This window comes from Saccopteryx leptura, chromosome 3, assembly GCF_036850995.1.
Source record: "Saccopteryx leptura isolate mSacLep1 chromosome 3, mSacLep1_pri_phased_curated, whole genome shotgun sequence".
In the NCBI taxonomy this organism is placed as follows: domain Eukaryota; kingdom Metazoa; phylum Chordata; class Mammalia; order Chiroptera; family Emballonuridae; genus Saccopteryx; species Saccopteryx leptura.
In genome coordinates, this window is record NC_089505.1 from 166216974 (window position 1) to 166229799 (window position 12826).

A 12826-nucleotide genomic window follows, 5' to 3' on the forward strand; every position below is an offset into this window, starting at 1 on the left:
TAAAATTAAAGCAATATGTGGAAGTAAGATAAATAATGCCCAAAAGATGCTTTTAAGTTGTATAATAATAAAAGCCTATAAATTTTCCCAGTAAGCTTTCCTCTCCAGGGCTCACAGTTCTAATTGCCTAAACTGTTTTTTGTTTTGTTTTGTTTTTCATTTTTCTGAAGCTGGAAACAGGGAGAGACAGTCAGACAGACTCCCGCATGCGCCCAACCGGGATCCACCCGGCACGCCCACCATGGGGCGATGCTCTGCCCACCAGGGGGCGATAATCTGCCCATCCTGGGCATCGCCATGTTGCAACCAGAGCCACTCTAACGCCTGAGGCAGAGGCCACAGAGCCATCCCCAGCGCCCGGGCCATTTTTGCTCCAATGGAGCCTTGGCTGCGGGAGGGGAAGAGAGAGACAGAGAGGAAAGTGCGGCGGAGGGGTGGAGAAGCAAATGGGCGCTTCTCCAGCACGCTAGGCCGACGCTCTACCGCTGAGCCAACCGGCCAGGGCTGCCTAAACTGTTTTTCACAGAATTACACTCACTTCATATCCCATCACTATACTGTGTAGAGTACGGTAACTGGGCCCCACAGACAATGTGTAGAACACAGTTATACAAAAATATGGCTACTAAACAGTAATTTCTCATGATTTATGTAACAATATTTAATGTAGTCTCAATTACCATAGAGAAGAAAGGTAAAAAAGATAGAAATTACTTCTACCCTCAAAATCAGGCAACAGAAATTCCAAATATGATTTCTATTGCCTATTACCTATAAGCATAATGTATACTCATTCACAGGGACTTTTTAAAATGTCACTAATTACCTATAATATCACCCACATACAGAATTATGTACAGCAGATGCAAAAAAGTTCATTTCCTTATTGGAAAAAAGGAAGTCCAAAAAGGGACATGATACACTAAGACATTTCTGCTGCATTACTGACATCAGTTAAGTGTGTCATACCGTTTTAATGAGGATTTAGATAATAATGTAGTCTTGCCCTAAATTAATATATCTTGTTCTATATGTGGCAAAAGAGAAACTGAACTAAAGCAACTTGAAGATGGAAAAGGCTACAAAAAAAAAAAAAAGAAATGAGAGAAAAGGAAGAAAGAGAGGAAGGACAAATAGGAAGGGGAGAAAGAGCAAGAAGGAACCCAAGCACAGTATATTACTGTTAATGAGTGATTAAACTTCATCTGACACAGAATCTGAGTTCTCATCTGTGCGTTGTCACACCTTTGGTTTTCATAGATGCAGAAAAATATCATAAATGTATCTAAATTATGAGCTATGACTATTACAGACATGCCCTTAATATCAAACATAAACAAGAAAAATTAGCCTAACATTGTAGTATGACAGTTGTTGTTAAGAAACAGTTTAATATTTGCTTTTTACTATTCTAAATTTTTTCATTTCCAGAGTATTTTTAGTTATAAGTAAATGTCAAATTAGTTATAAGGCTGGCCAATTTTAAAAAAGAAAAAAAAATTCCGGTAAACAAAAAATACCTTTTTTTTTAATTCAAGAAAAATTCTATGGAAACATTACTCCATAATATCTACTATTTTTATAGGCTTTATAATTTACAAACTATCTTCTAATATATTATCTTAATTTGATCTACATACTTGATATTTAACATGCCTATCTTTAATTTTTTACTTAACTATTGGAAATTGTGTTTTATGCTTCTAAAAGTAGGGCAATTAAAATTGAACTTGATTTCATCAATAAAGTAATGCTTTATAAATTGGCAGTCATCATTAGTGACAAATTACTACATGAGTAACTCCAGTGAAAAATTACTGAAAGTCTTAAAAATGTAAATACATTACAAGACAATGGTGGACATATGATTTCACATAAACAAAAAATAGCTAATATGATTGTACCCAGCACCCTCTTTATAATACCATTTTTTTATGGTTGAATATTTCAAATGTTTATAAAGAGGAGTTATTTTTAACTTGAGGGCAGCTATACTTAATTCTGTGGTGTTTTTAAACTATACATTTATAGGAGAGAGAGCCTTATAATGAGGGTGGAGAGTATTAAAAGCCACACTACACACACAATAGGCCATCATGCATTTTAACCCGTTATTAAACTTACCCCTCTTTTGAGGCTTCTGAAAGAAGGAATTCTGGGCTTCCCTGTTTTTATTTCATTCATACAATAATGCACGGGCTCAATGGAGAATGTGAGAAACTGGGACCCATTAGGAGTACTGGATGTGAATAAACTAGTAGGGGTTAAGGGTGGGGACTGTGGCTAATATGGAAATAAAGAAAGGAGTCAATAAGCCAAATGTGCATAGTCTTTTTCTAAATGAAAATTCTATTTTTGGCAACATACTTTTCACAAAATATATCTCAAAGTTTTCTATAAAATTATTGTAGAAAGTTAACATAGTTTTGCTAAAACTATCATTTTAAAAAGTCAAATATACTTTTAAAAATGTACCATTACATTTTATCAGTTTTTATAAACTGACAGATTAGAAATAGAGTATACAAATTATGTTAGTGAGAGCAATATGACCTAGATTTAAAACAGTCTTCTGATTTTCAGAATATTAGCACTACCTGTACTTAAGCTGTATCCATCAGAGATAAAGGCAGCAGCTACAGTTAAAGTTATCAGTAATAGGCAATGTCTACTAAAATGTTAAAACTGTAACTGATTATCACAAATAGGCAAAAAATATTTCATTACATTTGTGGCTTTCCTCTCAAACTGTTTCTATTTCATCCTTATTGCACTTCGTTTTTTAAAATTTGATATTCCTTGTTTATATCAGCTCTCTTAGCTACTCTGATCTGACCTAGTCTTACCTCTCAATTTCTCAATTGGATATTACTAAATATTAAATATTATTAAAATTTTCTCAACTGGATGTTATTAAAAGCATGAATAAAGCTTGAGTTAACTATAATTGTGCTTTTAAAAATATAAGTATATTATAATTTGATTTAAATTTTATCTACATTCCTGTCAAGATCTGAAAAATGTATTAAAATAATCATGTATGCTTTACTAAATACAGACATCAAATTAGAAAGTATATATCAATTCTCCTACCAATAGGATACTATTATAATCGCTAAATTGTTAAGATAGATTAAGTACTCCTCTATTCCACCTGTTTATCTGCTGAGCTAGATCTATCGAAAATAAACAGCACCTCAAAAGACAGGTTCCAACAAGAAGAGTGAGAGATTTTCTTAGTAAACTAGAGATTTTTTAAACTTCAAATAACCACAAAAGTTAAACCCTTCCCATTAAATATTCACATGGATGATAAAAATAACTTTATTAGTTTGATCTAAAAGAGCTAATTTGCCAGTTATTACTGCTGTGGTCAATCATTTTTTCCAACTGAGAACTGCAATTTTAGTGTTCATATAGTTAGATCATAATGCTTCCTTAAAAATTCAGATTAAAACTATATACAAATAAAATTTCAAAAGCATATAATTTAAGAGATATTTAACAACTTATTATTTTGCTCATTATTAAGTGGTGGTAAAATGTTAAATCCAGAAATGTTTTTACTATAAAGGTATAAAACTCTGTTTCTAATAAATGAAAATTAATTGAATGATTCAAAATACTTATTTTTCTATTGATAGTAAACGATTACCCATTCGATATCTAACATTGATTTAAATGGCACACTAAAACAAAATTATTAGCAGAGAAGAACTTCATGACTTTTACCTTTGGCTTCTTTCCAAAGAGCCACAACTTGCCCTTGGCCTTTCCAACTGTGGTTTTGGCATCCACCTTCCCACCTTCCTGTCTGGATGCACTGATAGTCCCATCAGAAATGGTTCTATAAATATGCTGACTGTAATCTTCAAATGGAAAGTCTCCTGGAGGTTCAAATCCAGATTTGAAGGAATCTACTACCATTTGAGAGTCCTATACATAAGAAACACGTTTCAAAAACCATTCCATTTGTTCATAACCATATTAGCTTTCAAAACTAATCCCTTAAGGAAAACGAAAAATAAAAATTTAAAGAAATGATTCTACAGTAATCATTTAAGGGTTAAAGTAAATAATTTTGTCCTGTAAATATGTAATAAATCCTATTTTAATCCCAATAGAAAAACATTAATTTACAAACAAATTACCACTTTATTAATTTATATATATATATTTTTAATAAATTTTTATTAATGGTAATGGGATGACATTAATAAATCAGGGTACATATATTCAAAGAAAACATGTCTAGGTTATTTTGTCATTCAATTATGTTGCATACCCCTCGCCCAAAGTCAGATTGTCCTCCGCCACCCTCTATCTAGTTCTCTGTGCCCCTCCCCCTCCCCCTAAATATTAATTTATATTATTCATGAATGTTTTCACTCCATAGCTTTACCCCACTGAAATTCATCTGAGGATTAGTTAGCTGATAAGAAAGGTCTAAAAAAAAAAAAAAAAAAAAAAAAGGAAAGGTCTAACTAACAAAAGGTATATAGGAAAAGGTTATTCCCAAGTAGAAAATACAAAAAAATATTAAATTCATACTCAGGAATGTAATAGAGTAATGAAGAAAGATCTCACAAATAGTACTGAATACAGAAAGCACCTCTGAAAATATAAGGTTCAGTACAATTTACCTAAAAATTTTAAACTCACCTAAGTATGATATAGTGTTTTTGGACATACATACTCTATCTGAATATTCTAATGGTACCTTAAAGTCATTTTTTCCCAACAGAATACTTTATTCCTATAAACGTCTCCCAAATCCTAACCCCTCTCTCTCCTCTTTTATTCTCTATTTCTGGTAATAGTACATTTTGCCTGTCAGGTAGTTGAAAGTCATCCTTAAGTAATACCTTACTTTTGTCACTAATGCCACTCCCATCAATCATATGCTAAAGGGTAAGAAAAGTGAGAGAGGAGGAGGCACCTGGCTCTATTTGTAACTTGGATCCAGACATACCAAAATACAAATGTACCTTTGAATTCCCAATTAAAGAACCCCAAAATTCTACTTGATTTAAAAAATTTAAGTCAGAATTCTAACTTTTACAGGAAGGATTCTCACTAATACAACCAACTTGCTGCGAAGACTAATATATGTGGTATATATATTTATATTCAGTCATTTAATCAACACTCACTGAGTAATGACCAGATACAAGACTGCTAGACCTTAATCAGATAGGATGTGATTAGATAGATATATTTCCTCAAAGGAAGCAGGACTATGCGGTTCCTTCTCCTCATAATGCCCTGCTTCCTTTCTCATGAGTCATCAATGAGACCCTACCCATGCTTCAAAATCTCGGTGAAGTGCCAACTCTTACAACTGTAAATCTGTCTGAGCATCTTCTATTCTACACTTTAATTAGGCTAATGGTTTCATAAAATTTGCAACATGGTCACAGCTTTGTTACACTCTTGGAGTATAATTAAAAATTAGTGGGGGCAGGAGAGGAAAGGGTAAGAATTTTTCTTTGAAACAATTAGAATTTTAGTATTTATAATGGTCCTTATAGCCCAAAGGAGTCCAATCTATTGCCAGACATTTTTCTACAGAATATAATTTAGAATCAAGTACCTAATCAATTTCTTCATCCCTTTTCCAATTCATTTCTCTAACTTAAACTGCAGACCTAAACCAAATCTATTTATTCAAATATAATTATATAGCACTTACTCTTCTTTCATCAACTGATTTTGCTGCAAGAATCATTCCTTCCAAACATTTTGAAATGATAGGAATAACTTTGCGTTCTGAGTCTGCAAATCCTCTGTAACACTCGCTGAGTTTAATAGTCCTTCGTTCATCCATTTCTTGTAGTTGCTAATAATCGAGAATTAAAAACACACAAAAAATAGATCTTACTTTTCATTCTGAAGCAACCCCCTCAAATAATACTGAAGTTCTACCCTAATAGTTACATTGTTATTAATGCTTTTTAACAAGTGCTCTAGACTCACAATACATAAAACTTGAGGTCTATTAAGCAGCAAAAGAAAAACTAAAAACAGGTAACACTGGTGTTCAAACCTTCTAAAGCAGTGGTTCTCAACCTTTCTAATGCCGTGACCCGCAATACAGTTCCTCATGTTGCGGTGACCCCAAACCAAAAAATAATTTTGGTGGCTACTTCAAAACTGTAATTTTGCTACAGTTATGATTCGGAATGTAAATACCTGATATGCATTATGTATTTTCCGATGGCTTTAGAGCCACTGGGGTCGCGACCCACAGGTTGAGAACCGCTGTTCTAAAGGGACTCCCAACAGGCCACCTACTCCTTGACTCATACAGCCCTCACCTTCCTTTCATTCTGTAGCCAGAGCAGTTGTTGCTATTAATATTCCCATGAGAGGTTTCATCTGAAGACAGAATTTTGATGCTTCTTTTTTCCTTTTTAAGCAATTAGCCTATAACATACACAAGTCTGAGACATGTAAGCCCTTAAAAGTTACTGCAGAATACTTTGGTAAGAAATGGCTGGACAAAGGATCCACAGTTGACTGCATAAAACAAGTACCCAGACCCATCATAATCTATAGTTCAGATTATTCTCACTCTAGAGGGTTGGGGGCACAAAAAGTAAAACAGTAAGCCACAGGCAGGTCAAAGTAGTACACATATGTAGTGCTCACAATTCAAAAATTCATTGGTGCACGCCACTAAGAATTACACTGGTACTCAAGAAGCCAAATAACTTACAAACATTTTTTGACAACTCCTATTTGCCAACACTGATCTTTCTTTCTCCTGGGAAATAGCCACACTGATCAAACCCCCAAACTCTAATAGCCTTCATACAACTTTTCCTCTTTAATTACTTCCCAAAGCCTGGGAATTAATTTTGAGACCTGAAATTTCACAAAAGAACTATTCCCATCACCAAAAATGGCAAGACTGCTCCAGAGCAAGGTCTAAATAAAAGGATTAAGTCCAAAACACAAAATAGTTGATTTCACAGTTAAAATCTCCCAAGAATATGAAGACTTGGTTAGTAAGCCTAGAAAAGTGCAACAGAGTGAGGAGGGGCAGGACAGACATCCTGGATTAAATAACTGAAATCTGATACCCAATCTAGTCCTCCACCTAGCTTCCTTTATACATCTAATTTGCCTTACAAAAAAAAAAAAAAGTATATTTGAGCTGACACTCTTGCCACATAAACACTGCTCTCCTAGATACTACCTCTTTCAACACCACTTTACCAAATCCCTTTTTTCTAATTTCTCTTTTTTCTAGAATAGGAAGTAACATGATTTAACCCTCATGGAATTTCTGTGGTCTTTACCTGAGGGCGTTTGGCAACTGCCATCATCAGTGAGGATGGATGGGATTTATAAGCAAGCTCATGGCCTGTTACATTTATGATCTGGCAGCTAGAAATGACAAGCAGGCAAAAACTAGACTAGCAAACACATTTTATAAGATTTACTTCTGCACCTAGACTAGGGACAGTGATTCTAGAATAGCGTCAGAAAGCTACATTTCCATTCTAGGTGAGCAGATTACAATATACAATTCCAATGAACTAAGAGATAACACATTTTTCTAAAAGGATAAAACAATATACAATTCCAATGAATTCCTCCTTTGTCATGTAATACTTAATGATACAGCATTAAAATTTACCTAGAAAATGTCACTGTTTTAGTGAACTGTTTATTATACTAATAACTATATAGGAAAATTATTTATTTCAAAGTTAGAAAAAATTTAGTTTTCAAAACTATAAAGAAATATCACCAATCTTAATGATTAGTGAATCTAGAAACACTCTTATTAATGCTTGAAATTTAAGTTTTACATTTATTTTATTTATTTATTTATTTATTTGTATTTTTCTGAAGCTGGAAACAGGGAGAGACAGTCAGACAGACTCCCGCATGCGCCCGACCAGGATCCACCCAGCACGCCCACCAGGGGGCGTCGCTCTGTCACGACCAGAGCCACTCTAGCGCCTGGGGCAGAGGCCAAGGAGCCATCCCCAGCGCCCGGGCCATCTTTGCTCCATTGGAGCCTTGGCTGCGGGAGGGGAAGAGAGAGACAGAGAGGAAGGGGGGCGGGTGGAGAAGCAAATGGGCGCTTCTCCTGTGTGCCCTGGCCGGGAATCGAACCCGGGTCTCCCGCACGCCAGGCTGATGCTCTACCACTGAGCCAACCGGCCAGGGCCAAGTTTTACATTTAAAGAGTAACACACTTCAAACTCTAAAACTAGATTAATTTCATATATGTAAATTTTACCTTGTAAATCTGAGGAATCACTACGTAGAAATGTTTGTGTTGTTCCCCATTAAAGTTCTGTAATTGTGCAGCATACTCATTTTTATTTTCATCAGCCATGTGTGTACGCAGATTCAACTGCTGTTTAGCCTAGAGGCAAATTGGTCCAAATCATTATTAACAAAAACAACTGCCAACTGGACAAATGCCAATGATTCTGGTATACTGTCTAAAAGCTACATCCCAATACTAGGTGAACAGATTATAATATACAATTCCAATGAACTAAGAGCTAACACATTTTTATAAAAGTTATACTAAACCTAGATTTTCTCTAACTACTTATATCATTTAAAATTTAAGGAGATGTTTGCAGATCTTATAGCCAGAGCAGTCTCCCTATCGCAATATTCCCTTTCTCTTATTGCAACAGTACCCCCCTTGCAATAATCCATTCAAATAAAGGTTCTCCTTACCAAATTGAGATTGTTAAAAAATAATTTTAATAAATAAAAACATTATGGCTTGAAAGAATAAGCTTTTAATCAGAAGAGAAAAACAGCATATTTTAAAACAGAACATAAATATTAAAACATTTCATTAAACGTAACACACTTAAAACCAACTCAGAACCACAGTAAAACCAAAATGATAAAAAAGCGATTCTGGATAAGGTAATTGTCAACAATGATTTTCAACTTTATATGAAACCACAGGTACTTTAAGAAATGCTTATTAGAATATATTTCTGTTCATTTCCAGCTCTTATAGAAGTGCTTTTCATATGGGTCATATTAGTATTATTTACAGTCATGAGAATGTTAGAGTAAAAACAACACAAATCATTATATGGGAAGATTATTAGAGAGGTATCTAAACAAAATTCTCAATTGTTTTAAGTAGAAAAACAAACAAAACCAAGAACTGAAAAAAGTTTTTCACAGTGTTCCCAAGAATAAATCATGTTACATGATGGTGCTTTGAAAATTATAAAGCACACTGCAAATACTTCATTATTCTAATTCTAGTCTCTAGAAATGTAGTCCCTGACCTCTAACAGTAGGTCTACAAGTCAGATCTTCTGAATTCAGAAAAAATACTGACCTATGCAAATAAATACATGGCAAAAAAGATCTCAGATAAGCCATTTAATCACATGAAAAATACATTTTCTACAGAAAAATACATTTGAGGTTCCAACCTGGGACCCTATGTATACAACACATTCATTTACTCCTTCCCATTTTGCCCCTCCTCTCATAAACTATGACAGAATAGAAGATTCCAAATGATTTCCTATCCATAATGGTTCTATCAGGGGAACTCCTTTTGTTCCAAGTCACTGGCTGTGATTCCCAAGACCTAGAAAAAAGATTCCAGTAGGGTATTCAGGAATACTGTATAAGACTCTAGAAGCTAAAATCATTGAAGCCTCTGCTAGCATATCCTGGGTTTCACATTTATTGCCTCAGTAGTTGCTAGAAACTAAAATCACTAAAGCCTCCCCTAGAATTGACTTTAGCTTCAGTTACTGACTTTAGTTCTGGTTACTTCGGCAGAATTCCTCTACTCTCTAGTTCCTAAGGCAAATCCTCAAAGTTTTCCTAATTCTCTAGTAATTAAAGGGGTTGCAAATAAATCAACATTAAAAAGAAAGCGGGTTTGATCCCCAGTTAGGGTTCCGGAAGAGAGGCAATCAATGAGTACACAGCTGGATGGAACATCTGAGTGCAGCAATGAGTTGACTGATGTTTCTCTAGCTTTGTCTTCACCTCCCCCCTTCAAATCAATGTAAAAATTTTAAAAAATAAAATAAAAAGAGTACCCAAAGGAAAGCAGTCTGCAAGATATCTTATAATGCAAGATAATCTGAAACTATTTCACATGTGGAACAGTTGAAGAAACACACCAGTTCATATAGGGGTAGAGAATCTACTATAAATATCTAAAACACTACCATAAGAAAAAATTAATTTGATTATTTTTTGGTACCTCAAAGAACTAAAACTGAACAGGGAGACAAGTGGGGTCAATATAACGAAAAGTTAGAAGTTGAAAACAATTGAACTATATGGAGACTATTATTTCCAATGACTGGAAATATCATTAGAAAAAGAAGTTATTAAAAATAGGGTAGACAATATAAACATCACAATTTACATTAGAAGACCTTTAAGATAATTGTAACCTGGAATGTATATGAGTTTAGGCTTTTTTTTAATGTAAAGAAAATGGAAGGCAGAAAACAAATTATACTTGACCTTTGCACAACATAGGTTTGAACTACAAAAGTCCACTTATCCGTGAATTTTAAATAAATACTGCAAATGTATTTTCTCTTCCTAATGATTTTCTTACTAACATTTTCTTTTCCTCTAACTTACTTTATTATAAGAGTACTGTATTTAATACATATACATACAGAATATGTGTTAACTGAATATAGTTAAATTCTGGGGGAGCTGAAAGTTGTATGTGGGTTTTTGGCATTGTGTGGGTTGGCACCCCTAACTCTGGGTTGTTCAAGGGTCAACTATAGTCTTTTCTTCCTTCTACTTTTTATTGTTCTGCTCCTGTAGAGAATAATAAAATCCTAAGGAGGAAATACACTAATAGTGGGCCTGTGTTTGTACAAAAATGCAGAAGAGTAGCGTTCATCTATATTTGAAAATTCCAGTATTTCAGCAGTATCACTTTATCAAATATTCTAAAAGAAAGAGCATATAGCAGGGGACAAGAAAAAGCAGCAGCAGTTACAGGACTGCTCCCACCAGTTACAGGACTGCTCCCACATCTGGCCCAAAATCGGTAAGTGATGAGAGGTTTCCATTTTCCAAAATTAATGAATGAGTGAATAAACGAACAGCTAATACCCCATCTGACAGTTTTGTCATGTTTTCCTTCTGTGGAGCTGGGGAAGAACTAAAGCACACACATCCCCCCCAGCATACCCATCAACACAACTTAGACTTTTTTTTCTAGCCTATTTTGGAATAGAATAAAAGCTCATTTTTAATAGCAGCCACGATATCCATATGCATTCTGAATGCCGTTAAGACAGTACAATAAAATAAATTAACACATTAATTGCTTTTCCTAACCAATATGTATAATTTAAAGTATGCAAATATTTGTATATTTTAGATTTAGATAGAGTGCATCTTTTGGGGAAACTCTAATACCAACATCGATACTGCAATGACTTTCCACATGCAAGCAGAAATATTTTGGTATCAAAGGCAATTTGGATTATTTCTTACCTTTTCAACATCTGCCTTGGTTGCATTAGTATCATTGTCCAGTCTTTCGTAACTCTGCTGTGCCTTTTCTGCCTCTCTACATTCTCTTTCAAATTTTCTTTTACTCTGTTAAAATAATCAAAATATCACACTGAGAAATGAAATTATAATTATCTAATTAAAATACTTTAAACATTGCCTGACCAGGCGGTGGCGCAGTGGGTAGAGCGTCAGACTGGGATGTGGAGGACCCAGGTTTGAAACCCCGAGGTCGCCAGCTTGACTGTGGGCTCATCTGCTTTGAGCAAAAGCTCACCAGCTTGGACCCAAGGTCGCTGGCTCTAGCAAGGGGTTATTCAATCTGCTGAAGGCCCGCGGTCAAGGCACATATGAGAAAGCAATCTATGAACTAAGGTGTTACAACACGCAAGGAAAAACTAATGATTGATGCTTCTCATCTGTCCGTTCCTGTCTGTCTGTCCCTGTCTATCCATCTCTCTGACTCTCTCTCTCTGTCTCTGGGAAAAAAAAAAAATCCTGTAGTTAATGGTCTTCTTTTTTAAATTTCCTCAGTTTCGATGCACTCTTCTTTTATTCAACCCTACTTTCCCCAGTTCTTTAAATCTCTTCTTAGTTCATTCAAACTCAATCAGAAGAACTGTATCAATTTTATGTTCCTGATAAAATCTTTCCCAAAGGCTTCTGCCTGCTGAAATTTGAACTGGTTACCAGACTCGGCCTGATGCATAGCTGTACCTTGAGATTTCCCTTCATTATTATCCTGGCACTCCTTTCTCCTCTCCCTTGATTGGAACCTCCCATTTCCAAGTTCCAGGCCTTCTTCCCCATTCTTGGTTCATTTCCTTATTTTGCTGAAACACAATCAGCTGTAGCTTTGTAAAAGGTCTGTGGGAGATAACTTTTTAAGTCTCCACGGCTGAAAATGCCTTTAATATCACTTTTAATTAATAAAAGCTTGGTTGGAGATTAAACTCTTTGAGTAGGAAAACTGTCTTCCTCTAGAAAAGTAAATAGTATCATAACTCCACTTTTTTCTAGCCTCCTGATCCTTTGCATAAAATGTTTTATTTTTTCTCTCTGGACACTGGTAGGATATTCTCTTTCTCATAGCTGTTCTGAAATTTCATGAAGGTATTATTGTCTTGTGAATCCACTGTGCTGGGCACCTGGAAAATTCTTTTCATCTACAAACTCATCTTTCTGTTCTGGGGAAATTTTTTTGAATTATTTTTGTCTTTCCATTTCCTACACTTTCTTTTCTTTTTAGGATGCTTATCATTTTGAAAATGAACCTATGGATGAGTCCTATTTTCCTATAGTTTCTTTCATA

General features: G+C 34.8%; 1 protein-coding gene across 3 annotated transcripts in view; it reads right to left on the bottom strand.

Moving 5' to 3' along the window:
* FNBP1L (formin binding protein 1 like) overlaps positions 1-12826 on the bottom strand; it is a 107217-nt gene that overhangs the window by 19669 nt on the left and 74722 nt on the right. For 2 of the 3 annotated variants that reach the window (XM_066376755.1, XM_066376754.1), the window contains exons 6-9: positions 11497-11601; positions 8258-8386; positions 5693-5839; positions 3733-3936 (exon numbers count right to left, since the gene is read on the bottom strand). In XM_066376755.1, coding sequence (XP_066232852.1) covers positions 3733-3936; positions 5693-5839; positions 8258-8386; positions 11497-11601 — 585 coding nt within the window. Of the gene's footprint in view, positions 1-2124; positions 2284-3732; positions 3937-5692; positions 5840-8257; positions 8387-11496; positions 11602-12826 lie in introns of all 3 variants that reach the window. The other variant, XM_066376756.1, reaches the window with a different exon arrangement.